Source organism: Colletes latitarsis, chromosome 10 (assembly GCF_051014445.1).
Source record: "Colletes latitarsis isolate SP2378_abdomen chromosome 10, iyColLati1, whole genome shotgun sequence".
NCBI classification, from domain to species: domain Eukaryota; kingdom Metazoa; phylum Arthropoda; class Insecta; order Hymenoptera; family Colletidae; genus Colletes; species Colletes latitarsis.
In genome coordinates, this window is record NC_135143.1 from 13,057,634 (window position 1) to 13,082,101 (window position 24,468).

At 39.9% G+C, this 24,468-nt stretch overlaps 4 protein-coding genes across 7 annotated transcripts; 3 read left to right on the top strand and 1 right to left on the bottom strand.

Moving 5' to 3' along the window:
- The first annotated feature begins 1,664 nt into the window (after positions 1-1,664).
- Grip (Glutamate receptor interacting protein) lies at positions 1,665-6,236 on the top strand. 2 transcript variants are annotated; one of them, XM_076774514.1, is made up of 5 exons: positions 1,665-3,098; positions 4,238-4,761; positions 4,853-5,172; positions 5,523-5,744; positions 5,871-6,236. In XM_076774514.1, the coding sequence occupies exons 1-5, from the start codon at positions 2,579-2,581 to the stop codon at positions 6,187-6,189; spliced, it is 1,905 nt and encodes a 634-aa protein (XP_076630629.1). In that variant the 5' UTR covers positions 1,665-2,578; the 3' UTR covers positions 6,190-6,236. The 2 variants fall into 2 exon arrangements, with proteins under 2 accessions (XP_076630629.1, XP_076630630.1); XM_076774515.1 differs by having other exon boundaries at positions 1,667-3,098; positions 5,535-5,744.
- On the bottom strand, positions 6,219-9,352 carry LOC143346435 (solute carrier family 35 member E1 homolog). The gene is made up of 3 exons (XM_076774516.1): positions 8,842-9,352; positions 7,570-7,778; positions 6,219-7,472 (listed from the first exon to the last, which is right to left on the bottom strand). Exons 1-3 carry the CDS (start codon positions 9,167-9,169, stop codon positions 6,960-6,962), a joined length of 1,050 nt encoding a protein of 349 aa, XP_076630631.1. The 5' UTR covers positions 9,170-9,352; the 3' UTR covers positions 6,219-6,959.
- Positions 9,353-10,793: 1,441 nt separating this feature from the next.
- Positions 10,794-14,727, top strand: LOC143346769 (uncharacterized). Of its 3 annotated transcripts, none has more exons than XM_076775232.1 (5): positions 10,794-10,811; positions 11,070-11,267; positions 11,372-13,361; positions 13,435-13,636; positions 13,719-14,727. In XM_076775232.1, exons 3-5 carry the CDS (start codon positions 11,496-11,498, stop codon positions 13,994-13,996), a joined length of 2,346 nt encoding a protein of 781 aa, XP_076631347.1. In that variant the 5' UTR covers positions 10,794-10,811; positions 11,070-11,267; positions 11,372-11,495; the 3' UTR covers positions 13,997-14,727. The 3 variants fall into 3 exon arrangements, with proteins under 3 accessions (XP_076631347.1, XP_076631346.1, XP_076631348.1); XM_076775231.1 differs by having other exon boundaries at positions 11,070-11,211; XM_076775233.1 differs by lacking the exon at positions 11,070-11,267.
- A 586-nt stretch (positions 14,728-15,313) lies between these two features.
- On the top strand, positions 15,314-18,515 carry Ets97d (DNA-binding protein Ets97D). Its single transcript, XM_076773948.1, has 6 exons — positions 15,314-15,544; positions 15,755-16,052; positions 16,113-16,263; positions 16,331-16,407; positions 16,478-16,712; positions 16,844-18,515. The coding sequence occupies exons 1-6, from the start codon at positions 15,507-15,509 to the stop codon at positions 17,320-17,322; spliced, it is 1,278 nt and encodes a 425-aa protein (XP_076630063.1). The 5' UTR covers positions 15,314-15,506; the 3' UTR covers positions 17,323-18,515.
- The last annotated feature ends 5,953 nt before the right edge of the window (positions 18,516-24,468 follow it).

A 24,468-nucleotide genomic window follows, 5' to 3' on the forward strand; every position in this document is an offset into this window, starting at 1 on the left:
GTTTTCCACCCACAGTCTCTCGTCCTTCCTGTCTTTCTCTTGCTCGTTTTCCCCGGAGATCGCTCATTTTGCTCCCTTTACTCCCGTTGACCCTAAACTTTCTACTTGCTTCCTGTTTTTTTTACTTTTTTCTATTTCCATCGTGCGAACTCTCGCTCCCTCTCTGTCTCTCTGCCCTCTTTCTTCCATTTCACCATCTCGGTCGCACACTTGGCTCCGTGCTGACTGTATGCTAACTTTAGCATGCCAAGGAATTGCCGAACCACCACCGTTTGCCAGCAAATGAGAGTGCCGGTCTGTCGAGAAACGTCGAAGCTTCCTCCAGGCTGCTCTCCAAAGGAACCGTCGACCAATGGCGGGCATATTCGATCTAAAATTTCGTAGTGGGGCAAATTTTATTTACAAACAACGAATAACAATTTTAAATCGACATCCAAGTGACATCATAAATCAATTAAATTAAATTTGCCTGACTCTGCTGCAAAGTGGAACCCCATTTATAAGAATCAGGATTTATTCGTGGAATAAAGGAGTAGTTTTCATGGGAGCTAACGAGATGATTGACCGGGTAATTGATTAATTGAACCATTCCGACACGGTTGGGTCGCGCCTCGAGACTGATCGTCTTAAGAAAAACGTGGAAACCGAGACAAGGGTCCTCCATCGTTGATGATACGATCTTCCGATGATCGATGAACCCTGACACGCTTAAGAGGTCATTCTACCGCAGACCTTTCAAAAAATCCATTCTTTTTCTTTTGTTGCTTCTTCCAAAACGTTGCCATTTTTTCAATAAAGATTGATATCTTTTCCTTTCATTTTAGTATCTACTATTAAGAAATAGTATATGCGTTTTGGGTCAATTTAACGATACGACGCTCAATTTGGACAGTCCTATATTAGTATCAGATGCATACGACGTAGTAGCCGACGTGTTAACGGGTTAACGCCGACAAACAAGAAATCTACATCCGATAGCCGGTCAACGAAGTCGTGGGGCAAGAGAACGCGGATTCAGGGTCCATTGACCGAACCTCTCAACTCCTCAGTTTTTGCAACCTCTTCTCCATCGGTTTCCCTCCCCTCTCTAAGTCTTTCCCCGTTTCAATTTCAAGCTGTTTAGCCGCTCGACTCGTTTCCTCGCTTCCACCGCCGTTCCCCTACTCCCACCGATCAGATCTCCGTTTCGCAGAAGTCCACCTTTTCTCGTTCATCTTTTGACCTTTCATACGCACCCTCCCACCCATTGACTTCGTTGCTCTTCAGCTTCTCGCAAGAAACGTTCGCACAGCGGACAATAAAGTCATAAGAGCTTGGATATTTGGTAATTTTTCTTTCTTGATATCTTCTCGACTCGTTCGTTCATTTTAAATAACTTTGTTTCCAATTACAGTGAACAGACACCTGTTCGTAGGAGGGGGAATTCTTTTTCCAGCCAGATCGGCCAGTAAATTCGGTCCACCGGCGTTTCGACGCTTCGACGACGACGATATCGGCAACTAAAAATACAAGAGGAGATTAAGAACTCTTCGGTTCGTTAAATTAAGCGCGGCGCGGGTTCAGACGGTTGGCCGAGCGTTTACGACGCCCGACCGCGAGAACATCCGCGCACAGACGAAATCGTCTAAAGTTTTAACGAGAAGTGCAGACTTATTTGACGGTGCAGCGACTGCGGGGCGCCCGCAGGGCCGCACTCGCTTATGCGCCGTCCGAGCGACGCGAGGGTGACGCTGGTATAAATAGACGTCCACGTCTGCACGTGGATGCGGCCCTATATTGGCGAGTTATTTTTGAGTAGGCATCACCACTCGTTACAGTTCTCCGCGTTCAGTTCCAACGAGTTTCGTCCGGCAAGAGCTGCTGCTCGCCACGAGTCGTCGAACAAAGACACCGACGACTCTGTTTACACCACGAGCAAAACGAGATCCACCGATTGTCACGATTCTACGTGTTCTTCGGCGACCTGCTGCTTCGACCGAGGCGGAAACGCGTCCCTGCGTTCTCCGGGTGCCGATCGTTTCGCGAAGTAAACGGACACTCTGCACGGTCCACGCGACGCGAGTTTCGTAGTGGGGATTCGTCGAATTTTGGAGGAAAAATTCGTCGTACGAAAATAAATTTCGATCGACTGCAACGAGGTTCGTCGGATGGACACCTAACCGAGCCGAATTAGGTGCCTCCGTGTGCCGGGTGCGAGTGAATCTACGATATAGTGATTCTTGATCGGCGTATTTATTTTTGAGAATTTCTGAGATCGAGATTAAGGTTTGTCGTCTATAAAACTGTCGCGAGCTTAAGAACCGCTCTGGAAGGATGCAAAGCGGTACGACCGCCTTCGATACAGTGATTCTTAACTGTCGACCTCGAAAACGGCTACAGATTTTAACAAATTTCTAAGATCGTTGCTATAATCGACCAAGACTATCGTCTTTCAAATCGTGTCGCGAACTTGAGAACTATTGCTGAAAGATGTAAACGATCCCGGTAAACGAACAGAATAAATTCTCGTGGTCAGCAATGCTAATCGTCGTTCCCAGCGAAGGTATCAGTCGCAGTTAAGATACCTAGGTAGTCGAGGATGTTCAGTTCATTGAGATTAACGAACATGCGCTCGCACAAGAACCGCGCCAGGCCGGAAAGCGTGGCCACGTCCGCGAGTTCAGACTCGGCCCGAACCGACGAGATCTCCGCGCAGCTTTATCATCCGCACAGTTTCCTGTTGCTGGACGATCAGGATGGGACCGTGTCTGCCCCGTCGAGCGTGTCCTCGAAGGTTGCACAGATCAGAGTCGAACGCGAGTGCGGAAGCCTCGGAGTTACCCTCAGAGGCGGGGTTTCAAGAGCGTTGGTCGTCACCGGTGTGAAATCTGACGGACCAGCGGCGAAAGAGGGGAGGGTCAGGCCTGGTGACCGGCTATTAGCCGTGGACGACACCGAACTCAGGGGCCTGACACTGACGGAGGCCCAGAGAGCTCTCAGGAGGAGCTCCGACGCACCGGTTGCTTCCCTGACCATCGAGTACGACGTTGCTAACATGGAGGAAGCTAGAACAGCCACTTCTGGCCCCCTCCTGGTGCAGATCGAACGAGGACTCTCAGGTAATCTGTTTTTAACTTATCGGTTTCTTGAACACTAGAACTACCAGCGTTCGTTCTTTCAAGTTTATATTGTTTCCTTCTTCTAATCCTCAAAACGTTCCTTCAATTCACTTGGCGGTGACATTTGTCTTACTCGATGATTTTTCTCTTATTTTTTCGATGGTACGAAAACGTTTGCTTCAAAACCTCCACGATGTCCTTATAAATAGTTACAGTTGGGGGATGCAGGTTCCATGAGTCAACGATAAATAAAGATTCTAGGTGAAATCTTAACTGTTTACAAACGCCCGAACTCTGCTGGTTAGCTACCAGCCGTTTACAACTTTCCACGAACCGAGTGCAAAGGGTTAGTTAAGGTTCTATTTTTGATCTCTAATTACCGAGCTCCGAAGATCTATAGAGCTCCCGGAACCGTACACCGACGAACTCCATTCAGCCTCTGTAAATATTGCCAGTTAGAGCGGTAACAAACTGTCAGAGAACAAATAGTCTCGGATTACGACAATTAAATTACAATACAGAAGTTCACGTTTTCAAGAAAACCTTAATTTTCAATTAATTGTCAGTTTACTTTAAAACGGGGCGGATAGTGATTTTTAAAAAAATAATATTTATTAACTTGACGTCCGTACATACAATCCGATCATGTTTGTACTCATTTAAATTAAAATGAAATTCTCTTATTACCTGATAACTTTTTTTATCGCTGCTATGTCTGTTTCGATTCCTCCCACTGTATCCATTCTTTGTCCTTATTTGCTAGAATCAGATATCGAAGCTCGAGCTAGTGACTAGTGAGAGACGTTTGTTTAGACAAATCTTGTTAAATTAAAGCGGACACTACTGTACCTTCTTCAGAACTAAAGGATTAAATGATTCGCCTTCTTGACGCTCAGTTTCCTTCCTTCCTGGTTCGATCCTACGTTACCACAAGAACTAAATTTGTTTTTTAACAGTACATACGTCTAAGAGTATTTTTTGTGTCCGTACCTGGTCGAGTTTTTGCACCTCACGGCATGGGTGATGCTAACTCGGATGCGTGGGGTCGTTACTCCCCAAAGGATTCTAGCCATTGGCAGAGCCAGATGACCAGAATTCCTCCTGCGCCATGATCTTTAACAATACAATGATATTTGCAGGAGAACTGGGTTTAACAGTTCGAGAAACACCAAACGGAGTCTACATCGAGAGCCTGCGGCCAGCAAGCACGGCGGATCGCTGCGGTGCATTGCAGCCAGGGGACAAACTGTTAGCCGTCGACGAGACTCCGGTCCAGGACGCCGTGACGGCAGCCAAGCTGCTTAGGAACAATTTCGACGCCTCTCGAATCGCCAGGCTGCAGATACTGCCCAGGCCTCCGAGTGCCTCTCAAAGAACAGTGAAGAGGAGGGCGCAGCCACAGGCGCAACAGACCTCCAATCAGACCCTTCAGACAAAGGAGAGTCTAACCGTGGTTCTGAGACCCGATCACAAGGGTTTTGGTCTGGCCTTGAAGCCCGCGGACGATCGTCTGAGCTATTCTGTCAGCTTGCTGGAGGCTGGCGGCCCTGCTGAGCGCAGCGGCGTTCTTCTGCCCGGCGACAAAGTGCTGGCGATTAATCGTAGAATCCTGAGGGACTTACAGTCGACGGAAGTCAGCAACATACTGGATACCTCGCAAGTGGTGAGCGGCTGGTTCCTTTCTTTGGCGTAGTTTTGGTCGTGTTGTGTCTCCCTACGTTCGAAAGCTAAAAATCGTTGTCGTTTCGCAACAGATCGAACTGATGACGGAGTACAAGGTCGGTGGACCGGTCGTACCCAGCTCCGGAGTGTTCACCGTGCGTGTGGCGAGACCAGTGGGTGGCCAGCCGGATGTGGGTCTAACGGTGAACGAAGATCTCATCATCACGGAAGTTCGTAAGGGATCGTTGGCTTACAGGACCGGAAGTTTGGCACCTGGGGATAGACTGCTGGCGATAGACGGGCAGAAACTGGACCCGGGTGACCTGAGGCAAGCGGCGCAGTTATTGCATCGACCTGGAAGCTCGGTCGTTGCTTTGACCGTCAGGAAACCAGACCCCGTCTCAGAAACTAGGTAACCTTTAATTGATAAGGTAACAATTAACGCTAGATCTACGAATATTGATGCGAACTGACTTTCCACGTGTCGAAGACTTGGGATAGAATTCAGTAGGGCCATGGGCCCTTGTCTTGTTACTATAAATATCTAGCCCTCGGCCCTGGAACTTAAGTTCTAAAAACTAGCTGTCCTAAAAAGAGATTAATTTTTGTAAATAAATTCTTTGTAAGACGGATGTTAATCCAACGTATATTAAAGACTAAGTAATTAGTAATTAAGTTTTAGTCTAACGAGCCAACAGTATTGTTTGTGGCACAAGTAAAGAAAACGAATGGAAAGTAGTCAAGGAATGTTGGATTTTATAGAGATTATTGCAGGGACTCCAGCATAGGAAGCGACACGGCTCAACAGTATCCTACTGGAATTCTGCGACCAGCAAGAGAGAGTCTCCCAAGCGTGGACAGCGCAGTGGATTCTTGGGGAGAGTTGGGAGAGAATAGTGGAGCGGGTCCAGAAATTTTGAGGCTCTGGGAAACTGCCTCGGTGGACAGTGGTCAACTGGATCTACCTATGCCACCTTTCCCTGGGTAAAAAAACATGATACAGTGTTCAGTGATGCAGTAAAGAAATTAAAAATGATTTAATAAATCGCTGTTTGACCTACTACGCCGCAGGTTGAGCACGGCTGCTTCAATCTTATTCTTGTCCGTTAGTCCACAGGAACGCAGCAACTCCGACAGACCTCAACAGATCGTCCACGTGTCGCTACACAAGGATCCAGTGTACGAAGATTTTGGGTTTTCGGTATCGGACGGTTTGTACGAAAGGGGAGTTTACATAAATCGTTTGAGACCCGGCGGCCCCTGCGACGGTGTTCTACGACCTTACGACAGAATTCTTCGGGTTAACGAGGCCAGCACGGAGGACTGTGACTGTTGTCTGGCCGTTCCACTCATCGCTGCGGCCGGTCCACGTTTAGACCTGACCATAGCCAGACCAGTGTCTCCTCTTAATATTATAAAAACTCTGTAGGACAGGAGGTTAAAGTGACAGCAAACGAGTCGTATCGAAACGTCCGGCGAACGTATCTGGTATATTTTTGTACACACCTGTATTTTATTTATAAAAATAAGATAGATTGCTTTTTAGCTAGAACATTTTCTCCTGCATACAAGTCCACGCACACCACGCACGAGTGCACGCTTGTAGGATATCAACGACGCGTGCCTTTGTCAACCCTCTACTAACACATTTCTATATGCTTGCGAAAATGATTTGCTCTTGCGAGCTCTCTTGCGAGCGCTCGACTGACCCTTTTGCTCCTATATAATACGCTCCTCGACAATACCCCGGCATCTAAGGCAGACGAAACGCTCCCCTGTCCTTTCCATTTCTTACTTCCTACCATCTCGTTTACAATTCCTTCATTTAGCAAAGCGCGTCACACTCTCATATCAGTGAGCTAAGGACTGCGAAAGTTATAACGCAAGACCTAATCAATACTATACGAATGCTGCTCGATATCGAATATACGTGTTTGAATGACAAATGAAATCTGATTTATCTATTCTTCGCCTTTGTTATCGGAGTAACAGGAATGTTCATCGGATCAGCAACTGATCGGATTTCATGCTAATTGACCCAGCAATCAGCCGTAAACGCTAAACCATTTCGAATTGAACAATGTGTCTCACCTTGCCAGCAGGTCTAACTTTAAAAAAAGCAAGAACGTTAACACAAATTGTTTCGACGGACAAAACTTATACAAATTTGTCAGCACGAAAAGAAATTAACAATTCGGACTAGACATTTAACAATTGCTGTTTCTTGTCGACCCATCCATTTACCATGAAGGAACCCGTGGTACCATTACGATTTTTATCGTAATATTTCGGAAGAGCCGTTGGATTCTCTATTCTTTGCCGCTGATCGTATTTGGCCTTGTTATAGCACAGCACCCCGCAAATGGCCAGCGTCATTCCTAATATATTTAACCATGTCACTGGATTACCAAGCACAAACAAACTTACTGCGATCACGAATATACGTTTGCTCGCGCTGGCCACCGCGTAAGTTAAAGGAGTGACGATGGATAATACGGAGAATGCGACTATATTTTGAAACCAATTCAAGATACCATCCAAAAATAACAGGCCCATTATATCGTAATTTAATTCTACCGAATCGCCGGTAACTGGATTGTATATTAACCGGCTCAAATCGTATATTAACCATATGGGAAAGAAAAGAATCAGTGCCAGCTGACTCAAAACATGTAGAAGCCTCAAGTGATGTATCCCTGTATCGTGCAGCACCTAAAAACGACAACATAGTTAATAAATTGGTACCCATGAATTTAAACTTTGTGCAACTTTGATAATAATATCATTACTGCCAGAAAAGTATAAATACCTTTTTAGAATAAATATTTTGCAAGGAGAATGCCATGGTGGATGCTAAAGCACTCAATAGACCGATCATATTGAAACTAAGCTCTGTCAGAGTAGCAATGGCTACACCAACAACAATTGGAACTAGACTAAAATACACATTCCAGGTCTGCTTCTCTTTCATTATGATTCTTGACAGGAACACCGTGAAGAAGGGCATTGTAGCCTTCACTGGGACAAAGCCAAACTTCAGTTAACATATGAGATTGATGAAATTTAAAATAAAGAACATGCTCCTACGAACTTCCTTTGAAACAATGTCTCTTTACAATGCAACTTTTGCACTCCAAATTAATCCTTTCGAGGATCACACTCACCTTTCTGCAAATCACATTTAATTCTTCACAGATTGAATAAATATTATTACATATCTATAATCAAATTTTCATTTCAGAATATTAACATTCCATTGGATTATATTTCTATTACAAATAGTTTAAAAAAAGAAATGTGTAGGAAAATGTGATTTGCAATAAGATAAAGATAATTTGAATTACAAAATCTATAGAGACTAAGTCAAGAAAAAATGTTATTTAAGATAACAAGTTATCTATTGGTTGTAGCAGAAAATAAGTTTTTGATAAGTAATATTTTTTTCAACTAGATTCGTGATTTGACACAAAGTTGTCAAATCCAATAATCGGATATAATGCGCAAAAGCGGAAGATGCATCTGCCAAAAATCACTTGGATCAAAACATTCGACCAAAGCAACGGCGAACAAGAGCATTCGCGACTCACGAAGGTCGAAGAGTTTTATTTTTGAAATACACGCGCGCGGAGGCGTACGTACGCACGTGACTATCAAAACAGTATTATCTTAGTTTGTTTATTTGTCACAAACAAAATTGACGTTTTATTTAGGTCCTCTTTAAAACACACACAGATTACCTATTACAGTAAATTTTATTCACAAACGAATGCAAATTCTCGATCGATTCATACATTGACGTCTACGTACGTATGTACGTTGAAACAAAGATTAGTTCATGAGCGAATCTAACTTTTTTATTCGTTATTCGACAGTAAAATTTTCCTATCTCTGTTAATAACCTGTTATCTTTATTCAAAACGCTGTCAAATGTTATTCTAAACGATCCTCGTGTGTTTCGAAAAGGTATCAAACCGAAAGGTTGAAGAAATGTCAATCTTGTTGTAAAGATCAATGAACGAAGTAAAGTTCGTAAAACAAGCATGAAACGATATTATTCTGACAAAATACTATTTTTTTATACCAGTATGAGCATACGAAACGGGGACCTTCCAGATGCTGACGTGGCTGAAGACGTTCGCCAGAAATTTGCCCAAAGCGAGTGGCACAATCAGTCGCAAATAATAACCCCATGAAATATCGGATGAGTACTTTCGTACACCCCACAAATTGAAAAACGGGCCGGAATAGACTGTGATCGAGGTTAATTGAACTATGGTCACTGTCATAGGGTACGGAAACTGCGAGAGCAGCATCTTGCCGACCACGTTGCTGCTGCATGATATCACGTACCACAGCAGGCACAGAAACAACACGGTGATTACTTCGCGGCTGTTACGGCGATCGTCCATGATTGCGCGACGAGCCTCTACGAAAATCTGCGCCTTTTGCCTCTTTGCTCCATACGTGTACACCACAGTCGCAGCAACAGTACGCGGTGGCTCGCGGTACTGGTTACTTTACTCGGTGTCACTTGCTATTACAGATCACAGACACAATTGAAATTCTAGTACCCCTCGCATTTCTCTCTCCCCCTCTCCCTCTCTCTTGCTTTTGTCAATCGTTCCCCTTTCCTGCGCAACGACGCTCGAGAGAACACGTGGCGGATATTTTTAACGAAACTTACCAGACACTCTTCAGTTACTTTCGTTCGTTTGAAAAACTTTCACAAAAGTCATTGTCACGACACTAGCGACACCAAATCGCAAATATGTTTGATCGTTTAGTAACATTTTAGTACCAGAATCTATTTAATTTCAACAAAGCCGATGCTAATGGGAACTCGATTAACGACCATCGAGTACGCGATCATGTAACTCCATTAGAATTCGGAGCGTGATTCAAACGAACCAGCGTCAAGCAGGGAAAGGCAAGGGTCGAGCGAGAAAAGAAGGCATTCCTTACAAATACTTGGTTCATTTTCTAAAGGCCGTGACGAATCGGAGTTTCCGTCGTCTTCTGATGAATTTATACTTCTGCTAAATCTCGCGAGGATCTTGAAACACAACGGGGCCCTCACGGTACTTCATTTCGCGTTTCCGTTTATTTTCTGGGTTTTCACATTTTCCCTCAGCACATGTGCCCGCTACGAATATGGCCGCGTAACTCCCTCTTTCACGCGGCTCGAAGGTGGATCGTCGATCGAAGAAGATTCTGACGAACGGGGCCCAACCCCCAATTGGACCAGGACAACCCTGAGGGAGGATCTAGAATTTTCCTGGAGAAGGGATGAGACAGTAGAGCGAACATTGAAATTATCGAAAAGTCTGAATAAATAAAATCGTTGAAATTACATCTGAAAATTTTCTAAATTTTATTTTGCGCGCCTCGCCGAGCAGAGCGGGTCAGCGCTCCATGAGCACCAACTCACCTCCTTATCCCCTAGACCACAGATCGGAACGCAACACCGACTTACGAGCCATATTAAGAGAGAGGCAGTAGAATTACGAGAGCCCAATTTTGCACTGGATAGTCAAAGTACACAACATTTATGCATAAAGAGCAAGAAATAGTTTGTTTATATTGGCCAACATTGTCCATGAATTTAAATATAATTGAGAACGTCTGGGAATACTTCTTTAAGCAAGTGTACATAAATAATCACTAGTTTTTGGCACATAGTTGTATCGTATTTAAAACACTGCATGCACCTGTCAATCGAAGGAATAACTGTAGCTTAGTAACTTTTCACTTAAATGGTCAGAATCCATTTGACACCAGCAAATCATATTTTGTACTAATTACTCATGGAAAACTAAAATCCAAAGCTTGTTGATACAACATCGTCAGTCGATAAGAAGACACGATTCTTGATACAAATTCTGTTACGATTCATTGTAGAATATTAATAAATATTTAGTTTGGGTTTTCTTCGATAACGTGCACGGTGACGTCGATGAAAGAAATAAATTCCCCGTCAGTGTCGCCAACGTTATCAGTGACCTAAATAATATGTATCAACGGAATGTCACAACGTAAATTGTCATATAAAACGTACGTGATTTATGCGTAAGATTCCAGAAATTCAATAATTTTTGTCTCGCGAAACCGCATGAGAGCGTATATTCAATCAAAGTAATGATATCGATAATTTTCAAATTCTCGTCGTTGCACTATACAAGTTCTTATTTCATGACTTCTTCTTTTATAATTCGTTCAATATAGTTGATTCTGCTTCTGTTAAGTGGCTTGTTTTCTATCCAAAATACTGTTCCAATAATTTACGCGTGAATTTTATTACTTTTACATTAGTTACTATGATCATGGAAAATGGGTCAAAGTATCGCATTCGCTCGAGCGTCGCTGTGACCATCGAAACGATGTTTTCATGGTACGAAACAGGGGGCAGTGAATGTCCTACGTAGGGATGTCCCGCTTTGTAAAACGTGGCGCGGTAATTCCTGTTTTGTTTGTGAATAATTTAATCTTATCAACCTTTGACAAATTGTGGTTGTAAAACGCTTATTATTTTTACACACATATCATGCAAATATGCTTGTTTAACACGTTTACCTTAAACAGCGTCTAATGTTGCAATGTTTACTTGGTTACAGGTTACACTCAACATGAGTCGTCGCAGCATATTATCGTGAATTCTGTAATTCTTTTTTCGTTTGTGTCGTGGAGTTGTGTGATTGTTTTAATTTTTGGGCTTACCAAAAAAAAAATAATATTTAAATGGAGTCAATGTCTCCGCCTCCAGCCAAGAAAATTCGGAGCATAAATGAAGTCAAAATGATAGAATGCAGACGGGAATTTAAGTTGCCGGTACAGTTTCCAAGTAAGGCGTCAATAAAAAGCGTTAGTACACCTAAAATAAAGAATGGAACAAACAATGCAAAGGATTCAACAAGTATACTAATGACGAACAACGTAAAGAAATTGAGAATAAGATCACAGGATGGTAGAGATCTGGGTGAAATTCAAGTGAAATTCCCCACCCAAGAATTAAACACACCATTGAATTCTAAAATCATTACCTTAACCAAATCAGCTCTGATTTCAAATAAAAACAACAAAATAAATAAACCTCTGAACTCTTTAGTTGTACCTTTAAAGAATATGGATGGATCAACAAAGGTGATACAGAAACCAATTTCTCCAAACAAAGTATTTCTTGCCACAATTAGTCAACAGTCATCAGATATAGAGAGTATGGATGAGAAACAAACTCATCAACCATTGCTGTTGATTAAACCCATAAATAATATTAAAGAAAGCGATAGTTTACAAAATAAGAAAATGGAAAAATCCATTAAAACAAATACGTCGAATATCAATAAATCTTTAGACCCAAAGGAATATCGGCAGTTAGCAAAATCAAAATTTCCAGTGGTAAAATGTGAAAAGCTAACAATATCAAAAAACAAAATAAACATTAATGAACTTAGTGCACTTACTCTGACAAAAGATAATAGTACATTAAATTCTTTGTCTATCAGCGGAAATAAGATGGTGGAAAAAAACAATGAAAGTATTGAAAATTCGTATAATACGATAAATAACAATAATATAGATCATAATGTAAATACTCAAAAAAAAACAATCAATTCTGAGGTACCAAAAATAATCGATAAATTTGTGCATGATAAGCATCAAGATAAAGGAAAAATAGGAAATAATGTTGTTACTACATCCAATAATAAAAATATGATTATTAAAAGAGACCCGAATGATGCTCAGAAAAAAAATTGTACTTCAGTGCCTACAGTCAGCAAAAACATACATAGTGAATCTCAAAATATATTTAATAATGTAAATAATAGTCCAATTCCCTGTACGATCGAAAATACGTCTATTAACAAGAATGTAAAGAATGAAGAGCCAAATTCTAAAAACTATAATAGCAATACGAATAATGATAAGGAAAAAGAGGCGTTCGTAGAGGAGAAATTATCTCAGCACTGGAATATAATTAAAGAAGCATTGACCAGCGTGAAAGACGAAGAACTTCGAGCTAAAGCTTTACAAGCGCTAATGGACTGTGGAATAGGTGTAGCAAAGCATGTTCCAATTACTCCGCCCGAAAACTATAAAACGATTCATGATTCTTTGGTTCAAACCGACGTGTTCGGACTCCTTGACGAGAACAGTTTTGTATTGGTAAAAGAAGACACTCCTATTTTAGAAAGAATAAAACAAACAGAGCGCTCGACTGTTAATCATCCGATTAATTTGACCACGCCGATAGAATCAAATAGTACATACTTAAATTGTATCGATAACGACTATCTGCTCCCGAATCTGACTTTAGAACCGCCCATGGACGATATTAGCGATATAGATAACTTTTTGAATCAATCTTTTAATACGAACGCGCGCGTCAATAAAGTGAAACAAATATTGGCACCGCCTCATTCGTTATATAAAAAAGTTGCTATGCAAGTACAAGAAGACTTTCAAACGTTGCAACAGTGGGACGACGATGGAACGTTGAGTATACATAGAGCCGTTAAAAATAATAATCTACGGGAAGTACAAAGACTGTTGGTAGTCTTAAAAGCCTCGAAAATTAGCATCGACGTTTTAACGGCAAATCGCATGGTAAACTTATACTTTCGCGTTGAATTTTATGTAATGGAAGTTGGATGATGAAAAATATTTAATCTCTTTTCAGTCGTGTTTGGAATTAGCAATCAAATTCAGTGCATCTAGGGGTATTGTACAAGTATTATTAGAAGCAGGAGCGAAACCGATTCCATCGGAACTTTTACACGAATCAGCAGTAATTTTAGCTAGTAAATTGTCCTCTGCTTTATTACCAGATCTATTAAAGTACGTTACAGACCGCAAGTTACTTAATCAAGTGGATTCGGCAGGTAAATATGCAACATTGAAATATGTCATAAAAATTCTATTAAATCTATCGATGTACGGACGAATTTTCTAATTTACATTTAGGATTTGCTCCGTTACACTATTGTGTATTATACGGCAACTTGGAAGGAGTTAACGCTTTGATAAAAGCTGGGGCAGAAATAAATTTGAAAGATAATCGTTCAGGAAGAACCCCGTTCTTTCATGCTCTCGAACATCATCGTGTATCAATTGCACAAAAGCTGCTGGAATATGGTGCTATTGCAAACATACCGAACTTTTCAGGACAATCTGTTTTGAGTTTAATAGATGATGCAAAAAGTCTTTCTTTGAAAGCTGCATTAAAACAAATTATAATTTAATTCCATTTGTATCATAAGGTAACTCTTAAATTGTAACTTAGGTAAGTAAAAACTATTTATATGAAAAAAAGCATCACAGCAACTAGTCTTGCATACTAAATAAGTAATGTCGAGGAATATAAATAAGAAGGAAATATTGCAATGTGCATTAGAAATGCTTGAAAACTAATGCTAATTAGTATTACATATTTATTTTATACAAAACGACTAATTGTAATGTTTTCAAAATTACTATAATTTAAATATGTAATACTTTGGTTTGTCAAGGATAAATTATTTGTAACAACACGGAGGATAATGAAAATTTAGAGTAAACTTACTGAATTTTAAACTTTTGTCTATAATGCTCTTTTTTTTTTTACTTTATTGTTCATATGAATGCAACCAAAATTTTGTAATAATTTAGTTTCCTTTAATTCTTTCAACATGCAGTGGAATTACGAAATCACTGACATTTATTGTGACTACTTTATTGCATTCTTTTTTTCGCGTATAGACATACTCGAAATTCAGTAAAATTAGATTTATCGTCAGAATCTAATTAAGAAATGCAAATAAAAATTGTAAATAAATACGTAATTGATATGTATAATTATGTAACGGTTGTTTGATATTTTAACACTATTGAACTGTTATTTTAGTCTTCATTATACATTAGATCAAGTTAAGTAAACATTTCATATAGTAATCTAGAATATGTACATTAAATTTTTCCTTTTAAAATGAAGGAATTTATAACGGATATTTATATACGTCCGATGTTTTGACAAAATGATTGATTTTCATTGTATATAAAAATAAAACTTTATTTTAACATTATATGTATCGAGCATAATATGTATATGATGAATAAAGATAAATGTTTATTAATTTGTTTAAATGAATGAAACTTATAAGTTGAAGTTGACCTCTGACCTTCAAAATAGTAGTCATCTAGTCATGTGTAATATTAAGTGATATATTTATTACGAATCTTTGATTTCATAATTCATGATTATTCACAAATTATAAGTATCCTTTGAACAGCATCAAAATGAACTTTGATTTCAAATTTAGTCAGTTAGTGCATCTATACATTCTCCAGTTTCTGATTAAGCACAAATTATAAAATGTCCGTGAATTTAATAGAAGGTCCGTTCGAATATTTATAAAGGTTAAAATTAGTTAATTATACCTTGTAGTGGCAGCTACATGTAATGCCAATCAAAGAAGTGGATGAAAACACACCGTAAGGTGTAGTGCGCAGTTCGTACGCGCAAGACAAACTTCCCCCAAGATTGCAACCAATGAGGGAGCAACAAGGTCTAAGAGGGCGAATTGCGAAAGCGTCCTTCTTCCTAATTAAAATAGTCTTCCGTTAGCACGTATAAGTGTTGTACTTTTTGAACAAGTCTAATAAATTGTTATTTTATTATTGTTAAACTTCTCGTTAATTTTTCTGTAGTAATTACGAAATTCCCTAGCGAGATCGCTACAACCTGTTAAAGATTGACAATTACGCTCGATTCTCATGGATCTGGGAGGCAGACAGAAAGGTTTGGATAAAAGGTTGGTTTTTTCGAAGTACTCGTTAAAACTAACAAAACGTATTATGTATTTTCATTATAGTAAGCGAAATATAGTTTACGATATTTCTAAAAACTGATTTCTACGTATTACGTAGAAAAATTTCAAATAGCTACAAATAATATTGTTTTTAACGCGATCTATGATTTATAATATTAGATGTAAGAAAGAGATTTTGTTTATTTTCCACAGTTTTGACACCGACGATGATTCTGATTATGCCATGATAAAACGTATCAAAATGGAGCCTGAAGCTATGTTGTCTCAAGAAGACGATATAATGGCTCAGTTGCAACAAGAGAGTTCAGATCTAGAGGTAGAGCCAAGCTTTGCATTGGAAGGTACAACAAATGGAGAGGATTGTAATGAAGGTGTTTTAATGCAACACATGGACATAAGAGAGCCTCTGTCTACCTTGAGAAATTTATTAGAACAAAGACTTGGAGTCGAATTAACCGACTACTCTTTTTGGTTGCAAGATGCACAGATGGTAAGCCAACATGACTACGCAATGAGTGATGATATTTTTCAATTTACAATTGTTTTTCAGTTAGAAAGTCACAAAAATTTAGTTGATCAGTGCGTACAAGGAGAGGGACTGGTTCAAGTAAATGTTCAGATAAAGGCAACGCAAAGGCGTATTAATATAGTGGACGTTCTGAAGCCTGCAGAAGATTATATAGAGCTGGCAGAAAGTAGCAGTATGTATACACATTTACTGTATTATTAATGTTTTCAATTTTTCTGAGTACATTTTTTTTTATTTAGCGTCCACGTCGGCCAACGAAGACAATAAACGGAACGTTATAAGATGGATGGTCGATCCGCAATATAAAAAGGAACAGGTATTATTTTTTAACAACAGATGCAGTGTTGATATGTATCGCCGATTCACACGTTCGTGTAAATCGACAGGAACGGCTAAAAATTCCAGCCGATCCTAAGGAATGGACCCAGACGCACGTGAAACATTGGCTTCAGTGGGCCGTTAGACAATTCAACTTGGCGTCGGTAAGATTAGTGGATTGGAACATTACCGGCCAACAGTTGTGTAATCTTACCCTAGAAGAGTTTCAGGCGAAAGTGCCTCTCGATCCGGGAGAAGTCTTTTGGACTCATTTGGAGTTACTTCGAAAGTGTAAATTCGTCGGTATGTATTCGCGAATTTCATTCTTTTCGAGTCTGTATCTGGGTAATTAATTAGCCATACAGAGAATCACTATATATCGAGATTAAACTTTATTCCATAATTTTAAAAATTAAATTTGTCTTTTTTTTTAGCCGTCGTACAAAAGGACTTGCCTACGGAAAATAACGTGGACAAGTCCATAAAAGTACGAAATCAAAAAACCGCTAAAGCAAAACCGGTTCCTCTCGAAAATATTGATTCCACGCCCATTACAGTAGCCACCTCCAGTCGAACGGTTAACAGCGGCCAAATACAATTGTGGCAGTTTCTTTTGGAACTGTTAACTGATCGGGAACACAGAGGCGCCATTCAGTGGGTGGGAGCAGAGGGTGAATTCAAGCTAAATCAGCCCGAGGCGGTCGCGCAACTTTGGGGGGCACGTAAAAACAAACCGTCGATGAATTATGAAAAATTAAGTCGTGCGTTACGGTATTATTACGACGGTGATATGATCTCCAAGGTTCACGGGAAACGATTTGTGTACAAATTCGTGTGCGACCTCAAGCAGGTTTTGGGTTACTCAGCCGCCGAACTGAGTCGACTGGTCGAAGAAGGCAGACGATATTTTTGATGTAATGCTATTCTTTTATCGTTATAACGACCTTCGTCATGCTCCCGAACTATTTTCCATCGACCATTGTACATATTCGATAGAAATTATACGATATTAGATGTTTAACGAAAAAACAGAGTATTGATTATTGTTGAGACAATCTAATGTACATCGAAATACGGACTTACGGTAAGTTCACAGAGTCGTGTCACCGGATGTGAACAAAAAATGCGGACACGCTAGTCAATTGTTAATCCCAGAATTAATCCCATCGAAATGATGCGTAAATAAAATATTATGTTACATCGAACATATGTTCGCAAAAGTTGAAAACAAATTTTGGCGATTGGATTATGTATTAATATCAGCGACAGAAATTTGGAGTTGAGTACAGAATCAGATCCTGAATAAAGAAATACTAATATTTTAATAGCTACACGTTTCTTACGAAGATCGTTACCTGCTGTTTTTGTGTGAGTTTCAATATCTACCTAATTGTTTTTCGACCCGATATTTTTAAATTCAACGGTTTAAAAATATTCGATTTTCGTCATTAAGCAAACATTACGAGAAAATATGGCCCTGTTTTGACAGAACGCGCGCCATGTATATTTGTTTGTCTGATGACTCGACTGTCAACAAACTTCAGTTTTGCATTAGTGGCCCCATATACCAAATAAGAATGAGACTGAATGACGGGACGAGACTTTGAGATTGAATATTCTAAAGATAGTTGTAATTGTAACATTTTTTATACTAGCTGAGCTTGTGTACCACTTTAACCACAGTAAAGTTTAAAACTATTTCTATCCATCGATAATATCTTGGTATTTAGTGCATAAATACAGACTAATACAAAAATGTTTATTTTTTTTAAATTATTTACACTGTCACTATAAAACCATCACCGTGGATTCCAGAACTATACACTGTAGTTTAGAGTACTTCAATGAATAATATTCTTTCTATATTGTAATTTCAAGGTTCTCAGCAGACTTCAGTGTATAGTTACAGTACTTACCACCAGAGGAATATGCAATTCCTTAACCCTTTAACTGCAAAAGTCGCATTTATACGTTGTCATAGACCCATTAATATTAGGCACACAGAAGTTTTACCGTTTCTTATGTGAAAAATTAAAGGAAAATATTTTTGTTTTAAAATAAATTTATTCATCAAAATACGAACCTTCCCATTTTGTGCCTTCCTTCCAACGGTATAATAATTTATCAATGTTATTTTTATGAATCTTTTACCGAGAAGAACCTCGACACTTCCTTTCATCATTGAATAATCTCCCATCCGAATACCACTGTATTAAATGAAATTAAAAGAATACAGAGATCAATGTTTACTGCTCAAAATGTGGTAATTTTAAAACGAAGGTTAAAATTTGTATTAAGAGGGAACTTGTATAAGTTGAAAAAAAAATCGATCTTTCGTTTTTCTTCTAAATCAAAAATACATTTCAAAACTAAGCTTTCAAATGTGATAAGTTCTATATTATACAACTCTTGCTCACCCTTTTGTTTTGAAGTTCGTGATCTTGGTTAGGCAATACATACTCTACTTTCTCTATCATCAAATTATATTCGAAATATATGCTAGCTGATCTTTCGAATCATAAACATTTGGTAGATGTAATTAATGATACTCCTGCAACTGTTACCTTTACAAATATCACAATTATATGAATAAATATATTATTACCATTATCTGCACAGTTTGTATACTATACTCGTATATAATTATGAATTCCATGTGTAAATAATTGGTATTTGCTATGAAACGAGTAATTCATGTACATCTTTGTATTACATACAAACTATATAAAATTTTGAGTATTTTAACAATAAATTTATATTCAATTCCATTTTTAGTACAAAAGCTTAAGAAAACAATCCTTTGGAAAAACTTGATTTGTAAAAATTTGCATTTGGGGTGCAAAACCTGTATGTATCATTGAATAATGGAGTAAGTCCATCAAGATATAAAATTATCTTTTATTTTACTCGAAGAAATCAAACAAAACACACGGGTAAAATAGGTTGTAAATAAAACAAACATTTTTAATATTTTCTGCTTTCGTAAGATATGCATTTTTACTAATTTTATACTTACGCCATTCGTAAACCAGATTTGGACAAAATGTAATCTGATTACGTTTGTCACGATAAAATTACATGTAACCGCACGATAATTTCATCGTTTCTGCACGCTTTAGTGAATTAACAATTATGAATTCGACGTAATTGGACATGTAATCGAATCTCGAGTCTTTTTAACTTCGTTGCTTAACAGAACGTCGACGTTTCCGGTCGTGTTTCTATCTCTGATGCTAGGACTGACTTTTGATCGGCAAAAGGCAGCACTCATCGCCAATACCAGAGAATCTAGCCTGTGAGATATCGGTCGCGACGTCACAAGTTAGGGTCTCAGGGGACCGGCGACGCGGCAGGCTTTACAATCAGCCCGCCCGCCATTGCCCTTTTTCTCATTTTCATTCCAATCACACACTCTTTCTCTTTCCCTTTCGTGATCTCTTCTATCATTCCTTAACACTATTTCTACCGAAGGTGTCGAAATTAAGAAGTTTTTTCCCGTTAACTTTTTCACTTTATATAAACGCTTTCTATCAACTATTTCCAACCGGACGCAAAACCGCGGTAGAAATGGCGTTAAGAGGATCCACCACCGTCTACCCCTCGTGATCCAACAATCTATGATCTCATTTTAACCCTTATCGGTCGTGTGTCGCTTGTGACGTGTTAAGAAAGAATTGATTGAAACCTGCTGATCGTTTCATGCGCGAGCATTCGCTTTCGCGTTTCGATAGTAATGCACGGTTAACCTCCCTAAGATTTGGGACCCAACAGCGAAAGTTACGCGTACGGAGTAATGTATTTTTGATAGAACTGAACCTAAACACTGCTTGACAAAGAAAGAGAATGATTATTACGTAACAGGAGAAAGCGAGGATACAGTATGTCGGGACTTGGCACTTCTAAAAGATGCCGATACGATAAAAAGAAAATCATTGGTGGAGGGTGATTCTACGCGAAAAGATACGTCGAAGAGTACGAGTAACATTTTTTCGTTCGAGCCTTCGTTTCCGAGATAATCGAATTTGAATTTAGCTGAAGCGTCCGACCATTGATCTCCTCTTCTACTTACGCCCAAGTCCAACTCGAACGAAAAGTTGTTGTCCTTTTATTTTCTACTTATTTTTATACAAAAAGTCACCCTTTACCCAGTTGTATCATCCGTCCCACCCTACTTAAAACTATTTCCATCGATCATAATGGTTATTTGTACCCAAAAATGATTACAATCACTCATAATCGTCAACTACTGACCGCAACACGTAAAAGTTAATTTTCCTTTCAAATTCCTTTAGAATTTAACGACGACTACACCCTTTATGCGAGTAAAAATCAATTTTAACGCAACTATTATTTGTGATTTCTGATACTAACATCGTTCGGTGCGAAATCACGGAAGATTTATGGCGGCAGATCACCTTAACACGTTGACAGCCCCAGTACAAGTCCAATATATAAAACAACAGTTTCCTTCATACTTCTACAAATTGGAACGTAATTTACGGGTCTCTTTTTATGGGGGTTACTAGCGTTTCAACTATCAGTTTTACATAAGTACCTCAATACTTTTTCGTAGATATTAAAAAACTTTTAAACAGAATAAAATTACATTTAATATGCGCATCGTTTGGCCGTTTAACTTTGCCTTGACGTTTCATTTTTTCTACGTTTTTCCCAGGTGCGTGGGATACTCTACGTAATTGCTTTGTTATAAAATATTCTTGTATATTAACTGGAAGACCCTGCTAATTTCGCGAGAACACTGTCGACCCAAACGTGGGGCGACACGGCGATCAACGTGTTAATTCTTCCTTTCAGCTATTTCCACGCTACACATCCACGCTTTAACAAAATCCGCGATTACGACGAAACGGCCACGGTTTTGTTTCTTCTCGAAGACAGGCTTTTCGCTGGACGTCGAAACGTTGCGGCGTCGACGACCGGGAAAGTTAGCAAGTTGTACAGTGGTCTTCGTATCTCGCGAATTTCCATTCCCTACTATACAACCTACTACCTCACCCAGGCGTCGTCGCTAATGTCTATCCTCTTCGTGATTTTCCTCTCGCTGCGTGTGCTTTTTAAGCCCTCCGAGCGACAAGCGTTCGCCTGGTCGTGTTTCGAAGAATTTTCGACCCTTTAGGTGCTGTAAACGCTTATAAGAGGCACCGACGGTGCAGAATCAACGCCAAGGGCGTAGCCAGAGCGGAGACGAACGATTTTGTTTGGAGAGAAAATGAAAATCGCAAGTATAAGATTGTAATATGCGTCGATTATTGATTTCCAGACAAAATTCTGACTGCGCCCTTGGACGGTTGGTGTTTCGAAATCCTCTTATTCTGAACACGAAGAAACCTGATACGTTCTTTTGCGAGCAAACTGTCCAAATGTTAAGCCCCAGCATGTTATTTAACCCTTAAGTGTAAATGTAATCATTTGAAAATTTATGCAATCATCTATTATTTCGTTATTTTTTTAAATGCTTCAAAGGAAAGTTGATTTCCACTTGCCAATTTGGTAAAAATCAACACAGTATAAAATGATTCAATTGAGATTGAAAGTCCACTTAAGGGTTGAGCAAATTTGTATATATCTCTTAATCTCTAAAATAATCATGTTTATTCTTGACTTTATCCAAGTTTATCGAAGCAAACTTTATTTTCAAAGTGTAATATTATAAAAATACATGATCGAGTTTGCTTGAATAATTAACTGGGAACATTTGGAAACATGGATTCAAACTAAGCTTAATCCAGATTGTACTATTAAGCTTGGACACCTTTATAACGATACAGCGACCACTAATAATGGTAAATTTCACATTCGTATTAAAAACTGTTCACCGCACTGTCGACTCCCGGTGCAATTAGCTTGCTCCACATTCCAACGTTTACATTTTGGTTTAATGGGAGAGAGAGAAAGATAAAGAGAGTGATTAATCGCTCGCTGGACCGGAAGTGGGAGGACGATTCACCTACTAATTGCAGCGGACTCTCTTACTCTTTTTCTCAACTTTGCTCTCTCTTTCTCTATCTTTCCCTTTCCCCCTTATACTCGTCCGCTCGGTTCGATCGAGAAAATTACACTCGGCAAGAAGTCTAGACCCATTGATAACCGGAAGTGCCGCGGGCTTTCAGGAAGGCAGAAGGGTGTGAAGGAGGAGGAGGAGGTTCCGTCGAAAAGCTTAAATGCTGGCCTGACTACATGTACCGGTAGATAGGAGCTTGCGGTATACATATAAAAAAGCCCACAAGTTCGGATCTACGGGTTAGTATCATCAAGTATAGCTGATAATGGCTATCTCTGGATCGGTCCACGGTGCTCCCCGTCCCCGCTTCTTCCCACGGTCCGCTTCATTACGCGCAACAGATCCCGCGCTCGTGTCTGAAAATAAATGAAAGGTTTGCGTGATTCACGGTGAACTTTTAGAAATCGGTTAAATACGCATTGCCATTTTTGTCTTTCTCTTAATCTACGCGCTATCCCCCCCCGGAATCTAATCCGTTTTAACCCTCTATCGTGCAACGTGCTCCATCAGAAACCCAAAGAATGCTCTCTTGCAAAGCACAAAGTGAAATTTTACAGGATTTATGATATTTTTCCTAATTCTTTCGTAATTAAGTTAACAAAGTCTTTCTTTTACTATACTCTGTTTAGTTCTATAACAACCTCGAAATTCTACGTATCTAAACGTATCTATTTTATAAAATAACGCGCCTAACAATCAACGAAAATGTTTCCTAATAAATTCGTCCATTCTGATCGTTCGAGTTCGGCTACCGGCGAATTGATTTAGGAACGAATTTGAAATTCGTATTAGTTGTTTCGCGAATGAATTTGGACTTCGAGCAGAGGGTTGGCTATCCTTCGTGGACGGTCGAGTTATCTTAATTCGGTTATCGAGGCGAAATTTCCCATAATTCCGAGGGTCTTCTTCGGCGCGAGTTTCTCACGCACGGCCCCCGAGCACGCCACGCCGCTGCCGGGTAGAGATCAGAAGGGCATAGAAAAAGAAGGCCGGGGATCTTACAAGAAACAAGACGAAGTGGAAGAAGAAGACGCTGAGAGAAGAAGAGCAAGAAGAATATAAGAGCGCTGGGAGTAGGTAGACTCCGGGCGGTGTAAAAATCCTCTGCCCGCTCGCCCGTAGACGGTTGAATGGCCTCTGCAGAGCTCTCCTTGCGCAGCCCTAAGGGATGTTAGGCACCGTTTCCAACTGACCGATTATGCTTTACGACCTAGATTGTTCTCTGGACGTTCCAATAATTATCTCGCTCGACTTCCGTGGCTACGACCGTCGCGACCCACCCCCTGATACGCGCTCTAAATTAATCGTCTCTTCGGGGACCATGTTTCTTCAACCCTTACGTGGACTCTCAGTCTCGACTGAATTACTTTACTTGACGTTGATTTTTACCAAATTGGCAAATGGAAATCAACTTTTCGCCACCAGTAATCCACTTAAGGGTCAACGAACGATCATCGCCAACAATTATCGCCACAGTTATTTGTATCCAAAAGACACCTTCGGAGACGCACGAAAGCCACGATAGAAATAACGTTAATTACGAAGAAATCCCGAGTCTATGCAATGTTTGCAGTTGGCCTATGGGGGGCGACTTAGAATTAAAGATCCGAAAGACGATACTGGCGGACCAAAACTTAAACTCGACGCGAAATTCGTGCTCGAATCTGTTTACCCACTCGAGAAACTTTCGCGTGAACAGATGATCGCTCACTGTGAATGAATGCTAAGGCCGTAAAAGGCGACGAGGAGGCTGGACGCGGGAGTAGCCGAGAGCAAGAAGCTGCACTCTCCTCTGCACCTCGATTAGCTGGCGATCCGTCTCTCCCCCGGCTTCTTCCTGTCGCAAGAAACAAAAATAACTTCAGCGACCGTGGTCGTGCACAACGAGCACCAAGAAATCAAGAAAAATGGCTATCCGCCATCTTCGATCGATATCGAAGCTTGTTATTACGAGAGATCAGATCCCCCCCACTAGTTAGTCGTGAAAAGAGTTTTACGAAAGGGTCGAAGATTTAAAAAGAAAGGATGATTTTCTTA